At 48.8% G+C, this 23470-nt stretch overlaps 9 protein-coding genes across 9 annotated transcripts; 7 read left to right on the top strand and 2 right to left on the bottom strand.

The window, feature by feature from the left end:
• Window positions 1-557: 557 nt before the first annotated feature.
• On the bottom strand, window positions 558-2860 carry N7487_005990 (uncharacterized protein; the record flags this gene model as incomplete). Its single annotated transcript, XM_056873737.1, has 4 exons — window positions 558-820; window positions 884-1359; window positions 1435-2109; window positions 2166-2860. The coding sequence occupies 4 exons, from the start codon at window positions 2858-2860 to the stop codon at window positions 558-560; spliced, it is 2109 nt and encodes a 702-aa protein (XP_056731457.1).
• A 509-nt stretch (window positions 2861-3369) lies between these two features.
• N7487_005989 (uncharacterized protein) lies at window positions 3370-3707 on the top strand (the record flags this gene model as incomplete). The annotated part of the gene is made up of 3 exons (XM_056873736.1): window positions 3370-3488; window positions 3555-3607; window positions 3670-3707. 3 exons carry the CDS (start codon window positions 3370-3372, stop codon window positions 3705-3707), a joined length of 210 nt encoding a protein of 69 aa, XP_056731456.1.
• Window positions 3708-4507: 800 nt separating this feature from the next.
• Window positions 4508-6431, top strand: N7487_005988 (acyl--CoA ligase; the record flags this gene model as incomplete). The annotated part of the gene is made up of 5 exons (XM_056873735.1): window positions 4508-4600; window positions 4661-4798; window positions 4855-5289; window positions 5374-5798; window positions 5873-6431. The coding sequence occupies 5 exons, from the start codon at window positions 4508-4510 to the stop codon at window positions 6429-6431; spliced, it is 1650 nt and encodes a 549-aa protein (XP_056731455.1).
• Window positions 6432-7803: 1372 nt separating this feature from the next.
• Window positions 7804-8415, top strand: N7487_005987 (fungal specific transcription factor domain-containing protein; the record flags this gene model as incomplete). Its single annotated transcript, XM_056873734.1, has 1 exon — window positions 7804-8415. One exon carries the CDS (start codon window positions 7804-7806, stop codon window positions 8413-8415), a length of 612 nt encoding a protein of 203 aa, XP_056731454.1.
• Window positions 8416-9258: 843 nt separating this feature from the next.
• Window positions 9259-10957, bottom strand: N7487_005986 (putative MFS transporter; the record flags this gene model as incomplete). The annotated part of the gene is made up of 4 exons (XM_056873733.1): window positions 9259-9282; window positions 9342-9441; window positions 9492-9856; window positions 9908-10957. The coding sequence occupies 4 exons, from the start codon at window positions 10955-10957 to the stop codon at window positions 9259-9261; spliced, it is 1539 nt and encodes a 512-aa protein (XP_056731453.1).
• Window positions 10958-12624: 1667 nt separating this feature from the next.
• On the top strand, window positions 12625-13753 carry N7487_005985 (uncharacterized protein; the record flags this gene model as incomplete). The annotated part of the gene is made up of 2 exons (XM_056873732.1): window positions 12625-12993; window positions 13016-13753. The coding sequence occupies 2 exons, from the start codon at window positions 12625-12627 to the stop codon at window positions 13751-13753; spliced, it is 1107 nt and encodes a 368-aa protein (XP_056731452.1).
• A 525-nt stretch (window positions 13754-14278) lies between these two features.
• On the top strand, window positions 14279-15283 carry N7487_005984 (uncharacterized protein; the record flags this gene model as incomplete). Its single annotated transcript, XM_056873731.1, has 1 exon — window positions 14279-15283. The coding sequence occupies one exon, from the start codon at window positions 14279-14281 to the stop codon at window positions 15281-15283; it is 1005 nt and encodes a 334-aa protein (XP_056731451.1).
• Window positions 15284-15999: 716 nt separating this feature from the next.
• On the top strand, window positions 16000-18482 carry pmt4 (dolichyl-phosphate-mannose-protein mannosyltransferase; the record flags this gene model as incomplete). Its single annotated transcript, XM_056873730.1, has 4 exons — window positions 16000-16227; window positions 16311-17952; window positions 18023-18168; window positions 18258-18482. 4 exons carry the CDS (start codon window positions 16000-16002, stop codon window positions 18480-18482), a joined length of 2241 nt encoding a protein of 746 aa, XP_056731450.1.
• Window positions 18483-20149: 1667 nt separating this feature from the next.
• N7487_005982 (uncharacterized protein) lies at window positions 20150-23093 on the top strand (the record flags this gene model as incomplete). Its single annotated transcript, XM_056873729.1, has 2 exons — window positions 20150-20842; window positions 20895-23093. The coding sequence occupies 2 exons, from the start codon at window positions 20150-20152 to the stop codon at window positions 23091-23093; spliced, it is 2892 nt and encodes a 963-aa protein (XP_056731449.1).
• Window positions 23094-23470: the final 377 nt, after the last annotated feature.

The raw sequence follows: 23470 nt of genomic DNA, 5'->3' as shown, positions 1-23470 counted from the left end.
TCCAGTGGCAGCGTTACATTCCTGATTGTACAGGGGCGTGGGGGTAGGGGGGTTTGCGGGGAAACGTGAAGTTTATATTGGCACAGTGGTGGCCATTGTGGATATTCTACTTCCTCTACTTCTTGCGGTAGAGATAAGAAGGTTGTATTAACAGACTGAACTGATTAAATTTCCTTTGCTTACCCGCTGGAAGACGCCGATGAGATGTCACCCGTTTAATCTCAATAGACATGGTGCGGGGGAATTTTTATTTCTTGCAGATCATTGCTGTTTCTCGCTTTTCATCGGCATAGATGTCTTTTTGAATATTGACAAATTTCTTCGATTCACTGTTTCTCGTGGGGCGAGGAGGGGGAAAAAACCATAGAATCAACTTTTTTTCAAATATACATACCACTCTATGTGGTCTATATCTCTTTGGCCCATTTTCTATTTCCGTCGTTTCGCTTTTCTCCGGGCAATTGGTTGGAAGAAAACCGGCCACGATACGATTAATTAGGAATACTATAGATGTAAGTAAATATGCACCCAAGAAGAAGTGCCGCGATGTCATCTGCTCAAGATTCTGGTATATCCGGGGTTTCCATAGCTGCTTGAACATGGACAGGGAGAACAAACGTATTTCCCAGTCCTGTCCAGTGAAGGGCATCAAGTCTTGCAAGCCCGAGTTTCACAAGTGGGAAGCTTTGGCTTTGGCATCGCAGAACCTGTAGCCACGAGTCTACTAAATGCTTTCCCCGGACTGCATGTGCCATATTTGGTGCCTGTACCAGTAGCAACATGAGATAATTTGAAATTGTAGCGAAGCCGATTCGTGACCCTATAACGTTAGATATTAGCACCAAGTCAGATGAGATAGTGGAAGGCAACCCGAGAAGCTTACATGAATACCAGAATGCCGTGAAATCACTAGACGTCAGTCGTCTCGCAAAGTTCACCAATATGGAAGCACACTTCTCTGCCGCTTGTAGAGTGGCATCGCCAGTACCAAACTCATCGGAGATAGATATTTCCGGTAATGATTCTATTTCCGGTAGGTCCATGAAGTCTAACATCGACTCATCTACGGGCAATGGTGACGTGGCAGACAAATCTTCCAAGTCAAAGATAAGCGGCGGTTCAGATGATCGCGCCATCGGTCTGAGCATCGCACGGTAAACATAGACCACGAGTAACAGGTAAGCAAAATGGATCGAGGTGGGGTACGGAGCAAGGCCATTGACGGATTTGCTCCAATTAGGAAGTCGAAAAGTCTCTGGGAGAGAGGAATACCAGCCATTCAACTTTTCAAGCAGCCCGCGGCCTAGCTCGGCCGAGGCGATGAAGTTTGCGTTCAAGAATTGGGAGGCCCGGAGCGTGCTACGTATTAGGGTCAGCAAGATTGGACCTTCGCCGGCCAACGATCAACAGGCTCTACTGAGAGTGAACACTTACTAGAATGTATCATGGATCTCTTCGCCGATTCGTGTGAGATTGACAAGATATCGGAATGGAATCTCGGTATCACAGGAACTGGTTGAGAATCCTTGTCGTGGGCCCACTAAAAAGTCCCCTTCATCCAATTCACTCACGTCCCACTCTGCGGGATGGATATATGGTGGACGTCCCATCAGCAAACTGCGCCATTTATCCTCGGCATACACGGCCCACCACAACCGCCGGCGGAGGCGCTTTTCCCATGCCGGAATGCCCCACATGCGGCATTCGATGTGAAGGCCGAGGGAACAGGCTAACCCAACGATTTGGCCGACGAAGGACCACAGAAACGGGGTATCGGCGGTCGTGAGGCGGGTCTCATCTTTTGGTTGTTGGTGTATATATAACAGTGCTGCTTGCAGCACGGCCAAACGGGGACTATGAATCTCTTCGGTCACGAGTTCATAGACCATCCGCCACAAGGTGTCAACTGGTGACGCATTATACGTGCTCAGCACGCAGAGATAGTCATCATGGGCGACAAATGGGAATGCTGATGCGTAGATGGCCGCGAGAAGGTGCACGGGCACCTTTTCTAATGCCGACAGCTCCGGTAGCTGATATGTCGCCGCAGTCAACCCTAGTTGCGAACGGGAAATGATTGGCAGGGCAGGGAAGACATACTTGACAAATCTGGTGTTCTGTTAGTTCAGTGATGCTTCGGTCGTATATTGAGGGGTAATACTCACAAAGCTACCAGCCTTCTTCCATACTCAGGGGGCACTAGATAGTTCAGGCGTTCCCGTGTCGCTTCGCCGACGCCGGCCCTAGTTTCATGCTTAATGGAGGTAGTAAGTTCTTCTGATGAAATCATGAAGTGTATTGGAATTCTCTGTGCTGTAGGGACACCTCCGGCGTTGCGAAAGTGCACTTTGTAGAAATATTTCATGCCAGAATCGTCAAAGCAACAGTGCCTTAGCAGCCATGGGTCTGATTCCGCCGATGCGCCGAAAAGCTGGGCATGACCGTGTTCCAGTTGATCAATGCTCTGCACGAATTGTGTTGGGGGTCTTCCGGAGCCTAGAACACCGGAGCCTGGAGATACCCCAGTAGTACTCGGATCGAGGCCGATGGGTGGAAATCGTGGTTCGACGCTTTGTGTTCCACTCCCTGCCCAACTCGACTCGCGGGTGAAATTGCTGTCGCATGGTTGAGAGACAAGTGCGTTCCCATCAACACTTTGGGGAACAAAAGGGGAAAAGTTCCCTGTGCTTCGGGCTCTTTTTGGTGGCGGATTATCAAAGGTACACTCCAGTTTGGCCGATCGGCATCGTTGACAGGGGCCTCCGCCGTCAGTTTGACAGCCCAGCTTGCGGGCACGGCATTGATCACACGGGCGCTGACGTTTTGACCGATATGGCCTAGCAGAAAGGGGAGACGACATGACTTGTTTCAGCTGATCGGCGAACGCAAGGAATGCAGGCTAATGCGCATTTATCAGGTCATTCTAGTGAAGAAATTGTTCGGCGAACGAAGCACAGTGGGCGGCCGAGATGGGTGGCCGAGATCAGTGGCTGAGATGGGTGGCCGAGACGACTGGCCGAAGTCACAGGTAAGAAAATTTCCACACTTGGTAGAGCGAAACAATCAATGCCCAAAGATGCGAAAGATGTCAGTGAGTCGGCCGCAGAGAACGACGTCATCTGCCGGTCTCGGCGAACCGACCGGCGAACACAGTATAATGGCCACCTCGGCATACGTTCAACGGCCAACGCCTTTTTCGATGCAAATTTTTACTGGAGTAACAGATATAAAGGGCCTAGATATCCTGGCTGTAGATATCTATGTCAATTAAAACAAATATATCCAGCCAAACATAAATTCATTGCTTAACTATCTTAAAACCAAATCTCATACCTCCACTTCCGGAATATCAATTACCATAACCTCACAATGCCTCAAAGCAGCGGGATGAGCCGATACGATCACTTCAAGGCTATTTTCTCCAGACATTCTAGCCCAGAGCGCGAGATCAAGGGTGATACAACATCCGAAATTACACTGGTTCCACAGTATGACTCCCCCAACTATACATATAATAATAATAGAGGATATCACAATGCTAACTATCATTCTAGACAGACACAGCCAACTAGATATTATAAGCGTGGCCTCCCCCAGAACTATAATGGTGAGTACCCCAATTCTCATGAAATGATATGTAACATCAGCTAATGGGGAAACGTTATTCAGCTGCCGACATGTGCTTCGGCTCTTGCTGCAGAAATTGATATCCAATCATCTCAGTGACCGATCATACCAACCTCCTTGGAACCAGGAGGTACTAAAAGCATTTTGATACAACATATGTGTGGGGAACATCTTGAGTCCCTTGTTATATAGAAACTTCATAATTTATAATTTATCAATATCAATATCAATATCATGTTCATCTTTCTCCTTTATCCCAGTTTTAGTATATCAGGCTGTGAGTTAAGGATTAGGTTAGATACAATAAGACTAACTGGTAGGTAGCTTGTGTGAGCGTAGAATGTATAGATGTAGGGGACTCGTCATGCGCGGATACCTGTGGGTTGTCCTTCTTTCTCCCATGCTCTGCTAGAAAGGGCTTTTCACGAGCGGGGTCTGCTAAATTCTATCTATAATTTAGGCAAAGTAGGAAGTGTGGCGATATAAACTCGATCAAACCGTTTTCTCCGCACGGGAAACCGGGGGAGCGGGGTAACAGAAAATGCATAAAAAAAGTACTTTTTGGACTTGTCATATTTACCCGTGGACTGTAGTATGACTGGCGTTGAACTGCATAATTCGTGTTTTATGCTGTTGTCAACTGTATCTGATCTCCCAATGAAGCCCCTAATACCTTTGATTCCCGATGAAAATGGCTGATCATGCTCTTCCACTCAAGCGACCCGAGTACCGAGCTTAACATTTGAGGGGTTCAGTCGAACCCGCGCAGACTCAAATACACCACCTATTGAGATGAAAATCGTCTGCTTCCTTGAGCTATTGTATAATAATGCAATAGAGCTTGATAATCTTATATCCGGCATCTACAACTCAGCACAGTATGATATTTGAACCGGCAGAGAGAATTTTGCTTCCAACAAAGGACCTGTTGTCCTATATTTTTGACGAGCCACCATATGATCAGGACCAGCCTGTGAGTGACAATCAATATCTCAACGTTGTCATCATCCGGCCACCGAATTGACCTTGGTAGATCTACGTTGACGTCAAAAATCCCACCAGGTCGATATCCTGTAACCAGGCACGAAAGCTCGTTCGTCAGCTTATTGCCGGCCTGCGGGCATCTGGTCTCCAAAAAGGCGACTGTGTTCTCATTCATTCCTTCAATGATGTATGCCTGTTCCATTATTCAGTTAGATGAGGCTGTGAGATGCTGACTTATTTTAGATAAATTATAGTATTCTTGTGCTAGCCATTATCGGAGCTGGGGGATGTTTCACAGGCTCGAATCCATCTTACACTCCACATGAGCTCGCTCACCATATCAGGGCCTCCGAAAGCAAGTTCCTTTTCTCCGAGCCCGAGATCTTGGGTTCTCTCATGAGTGCGGTTGGAGAGACGAGTATACCCAAACAAAATGTCTGGGTTTTTGACAATCTGGAACAAGCTATTCCGGATGGAATGAAATCATGGAAGCAGTTATCAGAAGTCGGCGAGGAGGATTGGGTGCGATTCAACGACCTAGAAACCTGCCAACAGACTACAGCGGCGAGGCTGTTTAGCAGTGGCACCACTGGTCTACCCAAAGCCGTCACAATAACACACCACAATCTCATTGGACAGCATGAGCTTGTTCATGGCGTGAATCCACGTTCTTACCCTGTCAGTTCATTCTCAGTATCGACTTGGAAAGAGTTTGGCAAATGAAGTGCAATGGTCTCACTGACACCTGACATGCTCAAATAGATCTCACGGGTCATTGCGGTACCCATTTTTCATGCATCTGCAGCTCCAGTCTCGCATATCTCAACATTGAAAGCAGGCTCAGTCGCATATATGATGCGTCGGTTCGACCTCGAGACATACCTCACTACAGTCGAAAAGTACAACGTCACAGATCTTGCCATGGTTCCACCAATCGTAATAGCAATCCTCATGTCCCCTCTTTCTCAAAAGAGACCTTATCTGCGAAAGGCCCGAATGGCAGGATGTGGGGCGGCTCCATTGGATAAGAATGTCCAAGCCAGGTTCCGCTCGCTGATGGGCGACAACGCCCCATTCACCCAGGTATGGGGAATGACTGAGACGTCTTGTATAGCTACCATGTTTCCCCATCCCGAACACGATGATACGGGATCTGTCGGCCGACTTATCCCAAACCTCGAAGCTAAGTGCGTTTCATCAAATCCCCCCGCCAAATGTGTAGCATCGTGTCAAATCCGCGACTGATATCGTTTCTACCTAGACTTATCGACGAAGATGGAAAGAATATCTCGGCCTTTGGCGTCCGTGGCGAGTTGTGTGTCCGAGGTCCGACAGTGACACCCGGGTACTTCAACAATCCGGAGGCTAATGTCGAGGCCTTTGACTCTGAGGGTTGGTTCAAAACAGGCGATATAGCCTATTGTGACCAGCGTACTCGGAAATGGTATATCGTGGATCGCAGGAAGGAACTAATTAAAGTGCGCGGCTTTCAGGTGGCCCCACCAGAGCTCGAGGCAGTGCTCTTGTCGCATCCGCAGATTGTGGATGCAGCCGTGATTGGGATCACCTTCCCAGGTGCTGATATCGAGTATCCGCGCGCCTATGTGGTTCGACGACCCGGCGATTCAGGGTTCAAGCTAACGGAAGGCGAGATTCAAGAGTATGTGTTGAGCCGCCTTGCAAAATATAAAGCACTCACAGGTGGTGTAAAATTTGTCGGCGCGATTGCACGGAACCCAAGTGGAAAGATATTGAAGAGGGTATTGCGTGAAGATGCTAAGAAAGAAATTGAAGCTGGGCTGATGAAGCCTAAGCTTTAAGCTCAATGCATAGGTTGAATAACTCGATAGCAAGACATTTGCAATAATTGTTTTTTTTTGTCAATTAATCAATGATTTGGAGATCACTTTCAGTAAAATCAATCCCGACTAGTAGCTCTTTAAGTAAGGCGATATAGGAAGCAAACATGTCTCATTGAGATAATCTCAGGATGTGTCTGTCTTGTTGAATTTTGATGTCACGCCTTCTGGGTCCAGGACAGGGGATATGAAAGAGATGTGTTGGGAACATTGGGAAGCATTGGGAAGCATTGGAGTAGTTAGAATAGTAATAGGGGGGGGAAAGTGCAAAATAAAAAAGTCATCGCCCGGAGGCGATCCGGCAGCTCGAGATCAAACGGCACTCAAGCTAAGAATAGGCGGGTTCCAAACAAGCGGTGCTCTAATTGTCTTCTAATTGTCTACAACGACAACCGCTAGACCAAGTGCCCACCCATCCAAACATTTAAACTGGGAAGTAAAATATATCCTCCAAAATGAGGAAGTCATAAAACTAGAAATGTGATTTACCTTTCAGCACAAAAACCTTCTCTTTCGGCTGTGAGACACTATCTTGCCTTGATATCTTCCTATCAAAGACTTCGAATTTGTTTGTAATGTCCAGTGTCCCTACCTGGAAGTGGGTTGTGAATCGGCTCAATGCCGGATCCATGCTGTTGCATCTTCCCCAGCAACTCGTATATCTACCTACGTACTTAGCGCCACTTACACCACTAAAATCCAAATGTCATCAAGAAGAACCCAAAGTGGGGAAATGCGGAGAAGCCGAGTTCCGCGGGTAAGCATATGTTAGTTCAGGGTAAGGGACGTGCCGCAGACCCTATGGATAAAGAGCATTCGATTGGAGATGTCATAGGTTTCATTGATGCAGTGCTATGGGATATCTTGACGCTTTCCATATATGGGCCTTGAAGGCCAACGGGGCTACACTCTGGAATCAGTATCTAGGCAGAGGCTTGTAGTTGGTTCTTGGCTGCTGGTCACCGCAATATCAGGTCAAGTCTTAGTGTACTCAGCCATTCTCTCTAATTAAATCACAGCCTAGGCACAGTGAGTAAAGGTTTGCATATGACAGCGATCTAAAGCCTAAGTACATAATTACCCACGTTGAGTTTGGGATAAGATGCCGAGTCGGCTTCTTCCAAATATTTATGGTTCGACCGTTGATCATTCCCCAGACCCCAGATCGAAGACCTGAGTTTCTCTTGAGCCGTGTTTAAGTTATATCCACTCCGTCATCTCCCCTCCAAGCACCAACGTAAACAAAGACTGAACATCATAAACAAAATGTTGCGACGTATAAAAAGAGCACCAACAGCTTGCTCCTGGTGCCGCCATCGCAAAGTGCGCTGCGATGCAACAAGACTCGGGTCTCCGTGTACCCGGTGCCGACAAGACGGCCGCAGGGAATGTGTACTTCGTGACAATAATCCTAAGCAGTAAGACTATAAGCGAAAAGCTCTCGTTGAGTAGTCACTTACTGAACTCTATCAGGTCATCAGGGTCGGCAAACCCGGCGCACCAAAGTTCAGGATCAAATACTGTGATAACTGGACAGCATTGCGACGACCTGCATCAGTCAAGTGATCATTCAACTCTTGTCTCACAGCTCAGCGCACATGGTCTCAGTTTCGATGATCGTGGGACAAACCCACCCCAATCCCCCGATGTTCCGTATACCGAATACGCCTTCGTCGAGTTGCAACAATCAATGTCGCTCCCTTCCGAGGATGTAGCACTTCTAGCATCGAAAAGGTGTTTGAGCTTGCCAACCTCCAATGCAATCGATGAGTTTGTTCAGGAGTACTTCAAGCATATTCACCCATCGGTACCTGTCTTAGACGAGGCTGAGTTCTGGCGCATTTACCGAAACGATCAATCTACCGGTCCCAAAATATCTCTTTTTGTGCTGCAATCATTGCTTTTAGCAAGCTGCCCAGTCAGTACCATGTTGTCCCTCTGGTAACCCTCGCCCTTGGACTAAACTATAATAGTTTGTCTCTTTAGAAACATTGCGTCGATGTGGATTCGATGATATGAGGGATGCACAAGAGCAGCTTTACAACAGAGCCAATGTAGGCAACCCCGAGTTCAGTGTCATATTTGCCGTGGGTGGGTATTGACTGCGCTGGTTGCAGCTATTGTTCGAACTGAGAACCGAAGAACGGCCTCATGTAAACGCGCAAGGCGCCGTTCTTCTTACGTATTATGAATCCCCAAAAGACCCCCAGGCTGGAAGCTTGTGGGTCACAAGGGCGATTGAGCATGCCATGCTCATCGATAGTCACCCACCCTTGGTGGTGGGAAATGTGGCGATATCGCTCAAAAAACGACTTTGGTGGTCTATCCTTCTTCGTGATCAAAGCCTGTGCATCGGCCTGCGCCACCGACCTCGAGTGACCTCAATCGGCTTCCATGGATGGAGTGATTGGCTGAGTATAGAGGATTTCAGTGAAGAGTTGCATCAGTCTCGAGTCTACAACTATGATACCAAGAAGCGTTTACTAGTCGAACTTCAGAATCAATGTGAGTTAGCAGTCGTACTCACAGATCTGGACATCTTGGAAAAAGTTTGGCCAACATCTTGAAAATGGGAAGCTCCCTTGCCAAAGCAAATTTCACTAGGAATGACCCAATATCTAGAAGCCAATAAATTAGTTAATTTTCGGATCAAAGTCGACATGTAAAAAGCCCCGAAATATATAATTTATAAACGAAAATTAGTCTTCATAACACAACATTTGAAGACTTTTAAAGCGGTATATGTATTCAATAAACACGACTTCCAAAGTTCCATATTTGCACTTGGTTAATAAGTGTATCTAAAGCCAGACTTTTGGATTTCATTCATTAGCAAATTGTCACAATCGACCATTGATAGAAAGTACTCACCACACCCTCAAGGACCTTTAGTCCCCGCCCTTGCTGCCGATTGACGGTGTAAAAGTAAACTGCAAATGCACCCACGATCGCAATGAGAAGAATGTGAGAACTACCATGTTGTCAGCCAGAGCCCAATGTGTAATAATATCTAAAACCTACCCAACCGACACCCAAACTGCGGTCTGATAGTGCGGGGCTTCTTGCTGGCGGACAATGTAGCTGCCTGCCACACCCCCAAGCCCATTACATGCAGTGACCGCCGCAGCAGTAGCTACTCGTTTCCACTGGCCCACGATATTGTTGGCCTGGAAAGCATTGAGGGCAGCCCAGTTCGAGATATAAGCGCCGGTCGCTAGGAAGGTTCCAATGTAACGCACTGGCACCGAGGTTGATGCAGGAAGACCGAACATCAGGAACCCGGCTATGAGGACAAGAGCATTGAAGATGATCAGCGGCCCACGAACGCGGTAGAAATCTCCGACTAGTGAGGTGAGAATCACCGGGATTACGGCGTAATAGTAGGGCTAGTAAAGGAGTCAGAAAATATGATATTTCATACGCTGGATCAAACTTACCGGTGTGGAGAGCAGAATTGATTTATTTGAGCTGAAACCCATGCCGGATTGTAAGATGATGGGTAAGAAATATGACAAGGCTGTCGAGATGAGATTGAGCAAGAAGAACATGACCGCAAAGCCGTAGATCTTGGGATCCTTGAAATTAGCAAGAAGCGTGCCCCAAGAAAACGGTTCGGGGATAACATCAGCTCGATCATCTTGAATTCGGCGTGTTGCGACACGCGCCTCCTGGTCCGAAAGAAAGAAAAAGCTGCGCTGGGCGTTCTCGGGGAAGTCGACCATCCACCAGTATGTAACGAGACCCAGGACACAAGTAATGAGACCCTGGACAATATACATCCAGCGCCAACCCGCCAACCCGGCTACGCCGTTTAAATGATTAAGACCGAAATTGACGATATTGCCAGTCGCCAGAATCACAACTTCTCCGGACTGCAGGAATGCAAATCGGAGCTGTTGCTCTCGTCGCGGGTACCAGGCGCTAACCAGGTAAGTCAGGCCAGGGTAGATACCGGACATGGAAATACCGAGCAACACACGCAGGACAATCATCTGCTGCCAGGTGTGAACGAAAGCAGTGCACAGTGTCAACAGCCCAAATGTGAATGTGATTGTCGCAAACCAGATGCGTGGACCGATAAAGCGAACTGCCACTGTACATGGCAGCTGGAAGACCACACTGGCGATTGTGAAAATAAAGATGGAGACGGAGTACCGATTTCCCTGGTTTAAATCCAGATCATCGAGCATACTCGTTACCGAAGCCGAGGACAAAATGCCCGAGTCCAGCAAATTGAGACTGCATAAGAGCCCGCCGATGCTACAGAGACGGAGATCGACTTTCCATCGTACCCGCTTCTCTAGAGCGGCCCACTCATCCCCCCGCTCTGGGTTGAGATTGCTTCGGCCATCTTCAAGAGGAGCCTGATCGAACATCAGACTGTCGGACTGTACATTGGTCTCTTCTACCACTGGCTCCGGGGTATGCGATTCTTGGGCCGTTGGTGTCAAGGTGAACGCGAACTGGCCCTTCTCTGAATCGACCATCTTGAATGTCTGCACGATCAGGCCAATTCCCAATTTCTGAAATCAGATATTGTGACAAGTTGACTTGCTGATTCAACCTTTCTTTTGTTTTTCGCAGGTTTTCCAGGATAAGAACGTGATAGAAGCCGGCCGAGTGGTGCGTCTCTTAGCGCGCACGTCGGACCTCGGATTATCAATCCAGATCTTTCAGCTTATATATTTTTCCCCATTGAAGTTTACAGGGCTGAGATAGTAGGCCAATCCAGAGGCCAATTCCTCAGATCTGTACTCAATAAACGCGTAAACAGGTTGAAGAATTCCTAGGAGCATGTGACAGGGCACATTCCAAATTCTGCCCCTCCCACAATGCTGCATACAACATCTCTCTTATGAAGTTTTACAAAAAGAAAATGCATATACTAGGACACTAATTAATTATTAAAATCCTCAATCTGTACTGCTTTTACCTAGGATTTTAATATATTCCCTGCTGGATCATGCCCGTTCACAAAATGACTTTCTTGTCTATCTTGGATGCTTTAGTGGCAGAAGAAAACATATGATTTCGCCACCTCAATCGAGCACAATAATACCACGGAGCAAACGCAGGAGGATGTTATATTGAGTGGCACTATGTGTTTAATTATCCATCTGGATGTGAAGCTACTGCATTTTGAGAAACCATAGATCTTACGGAGTTAATTCCGCTTCTAACTAATCCTTTGGCTCATGAGGAAACACTCCACGGGTAGTGCTTGGTACAACCATCCCGGTCAGATGGGCATCGTTATCCTAACCTTGGAAGTCTCATTCTTATCGAGAAGTGGTCGAAATATCCGTTATCTTCGTATTATTTGGATATCGATCGCCAGTTTCTGATTTATTATTCTACCATGTACCTAAACTGCGATCTGCCTATCTAAGTCTTGCTCTTCTCAGACTATAAGCCCTCGGTAACTCCATTTACCATCCATTTTCCTTTTCCGCTTCATCTTTTCCACCTTACTCATAAGTATATGTAATATGTATAGCTGCCTGCTTATAACTGGCCTTGTGATGTCTTGCTCGTATTTTTTTGTATTTTTTTTTTTTTGAAGGGTAGAGGCATGCTAGTAATGTAGCTTCGTATGTACGTAATTTTAGTACTCCGTACACGCCTAATACTGGAACGATTTCAAATTGGCCGGTAGCTGATTTTACTCCGAACGTGTCTCGGGCTGACAGATTATATCTGGAATGTGGAATGTGGAATGTGGGACTACAAGAGTTGGGATGACAGCCGGTGAATTTATTTTATGGGATGTTCACGTTCAGGTTGATGCTGGATAATATCTGAAAGGGCCAATAAGAAGAGGGATATTTAGATTAGAGCCTCTGCAGTTAGCGCAAGGGATGGGTTGAAATAGAGAAACGAAAGCAAAGAGAAGTATTATACGGAGTACAAAGTATACATATGCAAATGAGACTATAGAAAGCATAAAATATTCAGGCACAAAGAACCTTGGAAGATTTAGCCCTAGGCCCGATTGAACCATGGACGCAGTAAGCTTTACGGCCCGGTGATTGCTCTGTTTGTTGCCCCACGTTCGGTCGAATGGAGCCCGGAGAAGCTTGCAAAACACTGCCTTTAACCTCCCCCCACGATTTCTACTTTCCCCTCTCCGCATTTCATATCTACACTACCCATTATGGTCGAACTCATCAACCCACCCGAAACTCGCGAACTCCTCCCTCCCCTCCTCGCATGCCTCCCACTAGCCTTCGTCTCGCCCCGCGCACCCCCAGCTCTGTTACCACTTCTCTCTCCTATTCTGCGCCAACGAGTTGGAGTTCTCAGTTCGCTATCCACATCTTCCACTGAATCATGGCTGCAGCTACTGTGCTGGGATGCTGGGAAAGCAGAGCGACTGCAGAGGGTCATTGACGGCGCCACATTTGAACCACACCCCGTATCGGGCGAAATCGAGCTTCCGGATGAACTTCCGGTGACATACAAACGGATCGACGATGAGACTCTCAAAGCACAAGTTCCACTTCCTGAATACAGTTTGATGGTGGTCTATTTGTGGTGCCCGACAGACGAGGAGGGGAGGTGGCCGTGGCTGGCGAGTCGCAGAACTCTTGCCACGTGAGGGACCTGCTGAGGATGACGATACCTGGGCTTCCTCCATCAGTGAGGCCAATGTTCAGGCAAAGGATCAGCTCCTGAATGAGACGCTGAAGGCTGCCGAGGAGGAGAAAACCCAGGAGAACGGCATGGAGGAGGACGACGATGACGATGATTACTGGGCTCAGTACGACTCCACACCTGGAGCTAAGACCCCCGCGCCACGTGCTGGTTCATCAAAGACGGGTCCATCTGGCTTATCTGAGCAGTCCTATTTCTCGCAGTACGGCGATGTGCAGCCGGCTATGGATAATCATGATCCCGCGGAGGAGCAACCTGAGGTTGGTCCGTCATCGCTCAACGGAGATATGCTGGCCAATCTCTTGCGACGACAGGTGAACGGAGTCAATTTAGAAGACGAGCCTCGCACCAACGGATATTCCCCAGACCATATCCCCAGTGATAAGGCCGCACAAGATTTGAGCCACCCGCGGCCAGCCTCTGCCTCTTCCAATAGCTCTCATGCTATTGCCAAACTAGAGCACGAGGCAGAGAGCCAGTCCACTTATGAGGTGGGAGTGAAGCAACATATCGGTACGAGCATCAAGAGTTTGTTCCGCTTGGCAAAGGCCACTGGAATGCCCCGAGCGGAGTTCCAGGCTTTGGTCTCGATGGAATTGGAGCTTTTGAATATTACGGACGATGAGTAAGGCCCTAAGATACTTGAGTGATACCCATGAACCATATTGTTTGCTTCGGATTGCGAGTTCATATTTGACCAATCCGTTTTGCATATGTTAACAGCATTACTGGGAGTGAATGGTTTGGGCATTTGATCTTCCAAGGTTGTTCTCTGTCGAACACATAACCAATAAAACAATAAAACAATACATATGTACCATACTACTTCCCTTTTGCCTTATCTAAAGTATAATTTGAGGCTGTAAAGGAAATCCTGCACGGGTGACCTCATTTCGCAAAGGATACCCGATAAGGCGTAGCGTAACCCAAACTTACCTACATAGGCAACCTTAGAAACGCCATGAATGCTGCCCAGGTGCCCAGTTGTGGCTAAGTTAAAGGCTTAGTTTACTATCGGTGTATCGCTCTAACTAATTTGAGCAACTAGAATAATCTGAGGCTGAGCTTACCCCACCCCACTTTTAGACTTAAAAGGATGTTGGCCCCCAAAAGATGCTTACCAGAAGATCAACCTATTTTCTTTCACACACACAATGGCCGATGAAAAGAGACAAAATCCGTTCGAGACTTTGGGATGCACTGCCGAGGGGGAGGCAGCAGACCACCCTCCAGTATACACATACACTGCAGAGCCCTCTACACAACCAAGCTGGTCACCATCTGTACAAGAAACCCCAGCATACACAGCAGGTCTCTCGACCCAACCAAGCCGATCAATACCAGTTCAACAACCCCCTTTTCAAATAAGCCACAAACCAATCGCAATTCCAGCCCTCACCTCCTCTTCTGATTCTCCATTCATTCGCGCATATCCGCCTATCCTAATAAACCACCAACTCCCCAAGGAATCCTTCCTCGCCTTCCTCGACCAACTGAACAAAGACATAGCCGCCAGTCCGCCCCTCCAAGTCCTAGATGCAACAGGCGGGATCTTGAAGTCTGTCCCAATCCTATTCCCACTACATTGGATTGGGAATGCTGTCAGCGGACTCGCAAACCTGAGCAGTCAAGGCATGTCCAAAAGCCGCACGGACTCCTCCATCAGACAAGCTAATAGGGACATCTTCGGTCCCCGTGGCTTGAGAGTTGAAATTGCGAAGCTGGATGCGTTGGCACATGTCGCTCAGTTCCCTATGTTGGATTCTCAGGGCAAGATCAATCAGGGGGCGCCTCTGTTTCTACAACTCCAGCACGAGGCATCCATGGCCAGCACCGTCGCAGATGAAAGGCAGCAGCAGGAAATTGATTTACAGCAGAGAATTAGGACTTTACAGCCCTGGATTGCTGAGCTTGAATTTGAGGTTTTGCCCTGGTCTTCTAAGTCTAAGTTGACGCGGCTCAACGCCTCGTTGAAGAAGTATAATGAGCCGAGGGACGAGGAGAAGAGAAGTATGGGGAGGCGAGATCGGGACCGGAGAGGCATAGGGATGCGCAGACAAGGCGATGTCTACACTCAAGGGATCAAAAAGGAAGAAGCTCCTTTCAAGAAGGCTTTGTGGCTTGTCATTCGGGAGGTTGAGACGGATGAAAGGCGTTGATTTGGCTTAATCATACCCCGGGTTCAGTGAGATATACCACTCGTGATTTAAACTTTTGTCGAGGGCAGACGTGGTTGGCTATATATCTTGCATTTCGGCACTGTCTAAACCCAAATTGGCTGGCTCTGACAAGGGACAACAAGAGAGAGTCTTTGTTAACTAGTAAAGATTCAAACCAGTAATATTTCAATGATAATATACCACCATTTCCTCTTATGAATATCTCTCTAATTAAATGTCAGAAAAGACAACGAAAAGTTGGCCAAAGGAGAGATCACATGCTCCAAATTCATTGCATAAATTAGTCGACATCAAAAGATTAATAGAACACCCTATGTGTAAATTAATAATAAACTTGAACTTGCAAGGTTCAATTTCTTTGGATAGTCGACTCGACAGTTGAATGAAACAAGGAGTGTACATATCACCCTTTTTGTGGATTTGTATACGTCGAGCCGCCTGGGCCACCGCCCTACCCGGAAACCAAGAAGACACGCAACGCTCTACTGTCAACCCCCCTCCACACCTCCTTTCCTTTCTCATAGTTTTCTTGGCCTCAATTGTTGGGTGCCATGCTTATTTGGTGATTCTAGTAAGCTTCCTCTTGATCTCTATTGCGGTCTTTTTTCTGGTTTGTTGATGTTTACTGACACCCTCGGCAGTCTATTTGGCTATAGGTAGTTTCTCGGTCGCTCTCTACATTTCATATTTTCAACATGTCGTCCCCTTCGCCCTCTCTGCGGAAGAGAGGCGGAAAGAAGGATGTTTACACCGCATTGCCCTCTGAGGATGGCTCGGCTCCCGTGTCGGTGCCGGTCAAACAGAAGTCGGAATGGGACTATTGGCTGGCCATAGTGATTCTCACCCTTCTGGCTTTCGCAACGCGGTTCTACCGACTCGACTACCCTAACGAGGTTGTCTTCGATGAGGTTCATTTCGGCAAGGTATGAGGTCCAATGCCTCTTATGGTAGCACAATCTTTACGAAAAAGGGGCCCCTTTCACTAACATAGATAATGCTTGGCTAGTTCGCTTCTTACTACCTTCAACGTACCTATTTCTTCGATGTGCACCCGCCTTTTGGAAAGCTGTTGTTTGCCGGCATGGGCTGGCTCATTGGCTTTGATGGAAGATTTCTGTTCGAGAATATCGGCGACTCTTACATCGAAAACAACGTGCCCTACCTCTCCCTCCGTGCCATGCCAGCTACTCTCGGTGCTTTGACAATTCCCGTGGTGTTCCTTATTATGTGGGAGTCTGGCTACTCTCTTCCAGCCTGTGTGCTGGCTGCCGGTCTGATGGTATTTGACAACGCCCATGTGGGCGAGGACCGTCTGATCCTTTTGGACTCGACCCTCGTGCTGTCAATGGCACTCAGTATTTTGTGCTACGTCCGTTTCTACAAGTTGCGTCACCAACCATTTAGCCGTAAGTGGTGGAAGTGGCTTCTCCTGACCGGCTTCTGCATGAGCTGTGTCATCTCCACCAAATACGTCGGTTTCTTCACTTTCGTGACCATCGGCGCAGCAGTTCTCATCGACTTGTGGAACCTCCTGGATATCAACCGCGAGCAGGGAGCGCTGAGCATGGTCAACTGGGGCAAGCATTTTATTGCTCGCGCTGTTGGATTGGTCGTGATCCCCTTCATGTTCTACCTGTTCTGGTTCCAGGTCCACTTCGCGATTCTCAATCGGTCTGGCCCCGGCGACGACTTCATGACTCCCGAGTTCCAGGAGACTCTTAGTGACAACCAGATGACCGCCCAGTCCGTTGGCATTCAGTACTTCGACACTATTACCATGCGCCACAAGGACACCAAGGTCTTCCTCCACAGCCACTGGGATAAGTACCCCCTGCGTTATGACGATGGTCGTATTTCCAGCCAGGGCCAGCAGGTCACTGGTTATCCTCACAACGACACCAACAACCAGTGGCAGATCCTGCCGGCCGAGCCTCTGGTTGATCCATCTCAGCCTAAGAGCGTGCGCAACGGCGACATCATCCAGCTGCGCCATATTGGAACCGAGAGTTATCTCCTTACTCACGATGTTGCGTCTCCCTTCTTCCCCACGAACCAAGAGTTCACTACAGTCTCCCAAGAACTGGCTGATGGTGAGCGCCACAACGACACCCTGTTCGAGCTCAAGATTGAGTCAGGCAAGGCTGCCCAGGAGTTCCGTACTCTTGCCAGCCTGTTCAAGTTGGTGCACGTTCCGACTCGGGTTGCTTTGTGGACTCACACCACCCCGCTGCCAGATTGGGGTTACAAACAGGCCGAAATTAACGGTAACAAGAATATCCTCCAGTCCAGCAACACGTGGTACGTTGAGAACATCGAGAACTTGGAGGAGGATAGTCCTCGCCTTGTCAAGGAGGAGCGTAAGGTCAAGACGCTGCCTTTCCTGCGCAAGTACTTCGAGTTGCAGGGTGCCATGTTCCACCACAACAACGCTCTGACCAGCAGCCACCCCTATGCGACCGAGCCCTTCCAGTGGCCCTTCCTGTTGCGGGGCGTGAGCTTCTGGACCAAGAACGATACTCGTGAGCAGATCTACTTCTTGGGTAACCCCATTGGATGGTGGATTGCCAGCAGTATTCTGGCCGTGTTTGCCGGCATTGTTGGTGCTGATCAGCTCTCGCTTCGCCGTGGTGTTGATGCATTGGAAGAAAGTAAGTCGACCCCCTAAATACCCTGTTCTTATTCCATTATTTTGCTTCGGTAATCTAACACGTTCGTTAGTTTGGGGCCCCGGTACGCGCTCGCGTCTGTACAACAGCACCGGGTTCTTGTTCCTGTGCTGGGCTGCGCACTACTTCCCCTTCTGGCTGATGGGTCGCCAGCGCTTCCTGCATCACTACCTGCCCTCACACCTGGCCTCCACCATGGTGTGTGGTGCTCTGATTGAATTCATTTTCAACCTGCAGCCGCTCGATCCCCGCACTGCACTCCCCCTGTGGATGACCCCTCGGGCAAGTCCAAGGCGCGGTCGGTTAGCAGTCTGCGCCGGTTCATCACGGCCAAGGAACGTATGGGCTGCAAGTCGCTCATCGCGGGCTGGATTGCCACCCTTGTTATTCTGGCCGCCACTATCTGGGGCTTCATCTTCTATGCGCCCTTGACCTACGGTACCCCCGGCCTCGATGTGGAGGGTGTCAATGCGCGCAAGTGGCTGAACTATGACCTGCACTTTGCCAAATAGACTCTCGTCGGTGGCCTCCTTGGCCCAATTCGAGAGAACAGACCCATTTGGAGACGATGGGCCGAACTGAAATTGCGACTTTGCAATTTTTGTAAGCTAACTTATAATCCGTGATAAAAGGCGGGGGAGAGGGTGTATTTTCTGTGCGATTGGAAACGTGATGGAGTAGTGATATCTACCTTTGGTGTCATTTGGAACCATCGTGTATGTACGTGTAGGTATGTGCGGTCATTTGAGTTCTCTTTTTTTTTTCTTCCATCCCGATGTAGTACATCTTCCGTGTCCATCAGAATTTCTCAATCGAGTCCTGTATCACTATTAGTGGTACAGGATTATCAGCCGACCGTGCCTGCTATGTTGTAGTCTTCGATACATTCAAGTAAATTTCAAGAGGTGAAGATATGTATGTGGTTATGTGGATATGTCACGGAGTAACTAGATAGGAGATGTATGCAAGTAGAATGTGCCAATGTCGATCGTGATCGACTTCACGTGATCGACGATCGGTGACATGTGCGCATCGCATTGGAGGGGATGCGATTTCGTCAATCCTTAACCAAGTACGGAGTACAACATAAAAATATTCAATTTTAGGTACTTTGTTCTTATTCAAATGGGTTCTCTTTTCATTAATATAGGATATTGTATACATATCACCTACATATGTCTAGACCCAACTTCGCATTTCAACATTCCAATTGAATTTGCCTTTTTTAATAAATTCTGTGTTTGTGTTATTTTTAGACGACGCCCAAAAAAAATACAACCGCCCACTGTTTATGTACAAAGGGAGTCCACGGGTTCTTACTATGTATAGTAAACGGTTTCACATTGAACTCCTATGAGATCATTGGGAGTACCCAACTCTTAGGGTCAATAATCACACATAATAATTAGGATTATAATTAGCATAATTAAGTTAATAACATAATAGAATAATAGTCATACTCCTCAGACCATATCTGGACCATTCCGGATACCAAAGGGACTAGACTGTCAGTAGCGTCTTCTCTCTTTTTGCCTCTCTTTCGACACATTCTCTCTCTCTTTTCTCTCTTTTCTTTTTTTTCCCCCCATTCTTTACTCCCCTTGGTGATTTCTAGGGTCTTGTTTCCAGGGTCTCTCCACTCCCCCCTGGTCTCCAGTTCTTATTGGTGTTTCTTTGAGAGAACTGAAACGGACATTGCCGCGTCTCACCCGACACCTATGGTGGGTTCAATCCTTTGCCAGAAGAAAAAAAAAAAAAAGCGCACATAGTCGAGGCCCTGCAAGGAATTCGGGAATAATTATTCAATTTGCTGTGAGATGCCATCAGATCGGACAGACGCAAGTCAACCCACTCTGTGGATTCCTGCCGGGCCTTTGATCGGCCGCTAGATAAACCCGTGTTGTGCTTCTTCTCTCCCTGGAAGCTTCTGGCTGACTTCAATTCTTTCTCAGCTTAACCCCTAAGCTTTCCAATATTGCTTTGTTTACCCTCGGTCAATCGTTATACCTGTCTATTTGGACTGATCGCCTCATCGGCATCACTTGCATTCGACACATCACGCCCAGAAGACGACACACACCCCCCGGGATCGTCCAAACCTTAATGAGAGAGCTGATTCGCAAACACGCATTGGCCGGTTATTCAAATACCTGTCTGATCTGTTAAAACACCCGATTCCATGCCAATGAAACTACCTAAGAGCTTTACCAGGCGGAAATCGTCCGGCAACGTTCTAGAAGAAGACGTGGAACCCCCTCACCAATCCTCCTTTCGAGTCTTCGAGCGCCCAGGGCCTCATCGATCCATGACGGATGGAGCGGTGCTGACCAAGCCACTGAGCGAGGGTAATACAGTACCGTCGATGGAGGATTCTGATAACATCTTTGTGGAGAGGCAGCGACCCCTGGACAAGAGCCGGTACGACCGCCCTTCGACCATGGATTCTCTCAGGAGACGGCTGACTGGGAACCATGATAGTGGCAACTACGAAAGTTCTACGTCAACCAGGCTAAGCTCGTCATCCACCCTCCCCTCATCGACCGAAGTCCCTCCGCCCGACGAGACCCTGTCCCCGCATTCTAGAATCCATGATGTTCCAGCTCCACCACTTACTAGTGCACTGCGCGCCGCAGGACGAACCTTCTCGTTCGGTGGTCGATTCAGCAAGTCGGGACCACATGTCCCTCGGCAGCAAACCCCAGATACCGCAAAGAATCGTCCGGTTACGGGCAGCACCGACAGCACGGCTACCCCACCCAAGCTCCCCGATACAGACTTCGCTCTCAGCTCACAGGACGATTTCAATACGATGTTTGATAATATGGGTACACAAGAGGGTTCAGCAATGCGGGGATCCCCTGCACCGGCCAAGGTAAGAGCTACATTGTTGTCCAGGTAAGGATGCAGTGCTGACAGTATCACAGTACTCCTCGTCTCCCCCGACACATGTTCTTCCCGAGTTCCAAAGCAGCAGAGCTGCCCCGCCTCCTGCGATTAATACAGATCGATCGACTGGGGTCGAATCACCCCCTTACTCTTGGGATCGTCGCCCGTCCGAGGAGGGCTTGCTACGTGGCCCGCATTCCCCACCGCTAAACCAGAACCAGTCTACCCTCGATACAGTTGCTGGTTTCCGGAAGCTTTCGCCGTCTCCCAACCAGTTTGCCGAGGCCACTACTTCACATCGTTCCTTGGAGCGCCCGCAGGGAACGGAGAGAGGAGGACTGCGAAGGAGTGGGATATATTCGGCCAAGGGGGAATCCGCAACCTTTGATGACGAGGATGCCAAAATGGTCCGACAATCTGTCGTATTCAGCAAAGAAAGCACTTCGCCGTGGGCTGAGGGTAGCTCCTCTGGTGGAACCCCCTTGATTGATAAAGGCAAAGCACCCAATTACTCTGGCCAAGTGAACCCAGATTCTGATAATATGTTCCAATACCGCCGTTCACCCGCTCCAGCCGACAGATTGGACCCCTCCATTGCGGATCACGCACGGTTGGCTGTGCAGTACACGGATAGTGTTCCCAAGTCAACCTCTCCGGGCAACAAGGTGATGACGCCATCTCAGTTCGAGCACTATCGCCAGCAACAAGAACTTCGACGTTCCAACAGCGATGCGACTAAGAGTGATGATGAGTCTGATAACGAGGAGTCTGAAGATGAACAAGATGAGGTGGAGAAGCAACGTGAGACGGAACGTCAACGACGAAAGCAGGAGGCTCATCTCTCTGTTTATCGTCAGCAAATGATGAAAATCACAGGTCAACAAGCCCCCGTCCAGTCGCTACGTCCCGTCATGAGCGGAGCTAGCAACAGCACGCCCAACTTGAACCCCAGTCGCCTGTCTGTACTAGGTGAAAAGTCCAACAGTGGGAAGAGCAGCGAGGAAGAGGATGACGACGTGCCACTTGGTATCCTGGCCGCGCACGGTTTCCCCAGTCAGAATCGCCCACCAACCCGCCTGAACAATGTCAGCTCCAATCCCAACCTTCGTGCATCCATGCAACCGCCGTATATATCATCTTCCAGCTCTGTTTCGGGTGTCGACCCCAATGGCAACCGGGGTGCTCTGCCACCTTTTGCCAGGAACTTGCCGCGAGATCCTTACTTTGGTGCAGGCCTGGTTAACAACGCCAACCGTGAATCGTTGGCTTTCGGAGGTGGTTCAGTATATGGAGGATCTTCATCCCCAGCACCTCCCCCTGGAGGTCTTGTCGGTGTTATAGCAAATGAGGAGCGGGCGCGCGCGATGCGCAGAGGAAGTCCGAACACACAAGCAATGCACGACATGACAGCAGTGCCTCGGCCATACTCGATGATGCCGCAGCAACAGCAGCAGCAGCAACAAAATGTTACCCCCGGGGAGCAAGCTTCTATCCAGCTATCACAGCAGATGGCCACCATGATGCAGATGCAGATGCAGTGGATGCAGCAAATGATGCAAATGCAAGGTGGGCAGGGTCAACCTATGATGCAAGGCATGCAAATGCCTCCTATGATGATGCCTGGTGGAGCAATGAGCATGCCTCCCATGGGCCCTCCGTCTACAGCAGGACCCCAGTCCATAGCTGGCAACCCGAACTTCCGGCCGATGTCCATGCCTGCAACATCCGTTCTCAATATGCCGCCCTCGCTGCCCCATATCGATCAGCGTACGATGAGCATGCTGGACCCCAACATTTCAACTCGTAGGACTGGCTCGCCCATGCCGAACCTGTCCGGCACCCCATTCCGCCCCAACACCGGATATGCTCCTTCTATCGCTCCGTCGGAGCGTAGCAATGTCGGCATGGCGCCTCGTTACCGGCCAGTGTCCGTCATGCCGTCCGAATCGAATTACGCAGTAGCGTCCTCAACAAACAAGCCTTTTGGTGACGAAAACCTCAACCCGTCTATGCCGTTGCCTCAGTCTCACATTCCGAAATCACATCTCGCCACTGTGACCGTCCGCCCCGTTTCACGGAGCAATGGTCTTGAAACCCAAAAGCCCGGTTCCGAAGATGAAGAGGATGACGACGAGGCCTGGGCTGACATGGCGAAGAAGCGTGAGAAGAAGAAGAGCAGCTGGAAGATGAAGCGAGGGACGTCTTCGTTCGGGGATCTGCTGAGCGCTGTGCACTAAGCCCCTACTTCTGTCTTGCTCTCCTTTCTTCCCTTTCGTCCTTCCTCAACTCAACCATGAAAGCATGCTTGCATTGCATTTGAAAAGAAATATCTCCGCGTTACGCTGTATAGCCTGCCCCTTTCTTTGCATTTCCATTTCCGCTTGCGTTTCCTAATATCCTCCGCTCCCTCTACGACATGACATATGACGCACATACCATCAACTCAGAGAAGGGCTTGCCGTGCCAATTGGATATGTCGGCTCGATAATACATCCCAAGCCCTCATCTCACATCTTGTATGTCACTCCTCGTTCCCTATGCCAGGTGCCCTAGTATCATCGTGTCATGGTCATTCTGGTATGGGCAGGAGGGATTCGACATTTACAAGTATGAA

This window comes from Penicillium crustosum (genome assembly GCF_028827405.1).
Source record: "Penicillium crustosum strain IBT 35664 chromosome Unknown utg000002l_segment0_segment0, whole genome shotgun sequence".
Taxonomy (NCBI): Eukaryota; Fungi; Ascomycota; class Eurotiomycetes; order Eurotiales; family Aspergillaceae; genus Penicillium; species Penicillium crustosum.
The sequence above is the reverse complement of the archived record's forward strand: the minus strand, read 5'-3'. Positions and strand labels throughout refer to the sequence as shown.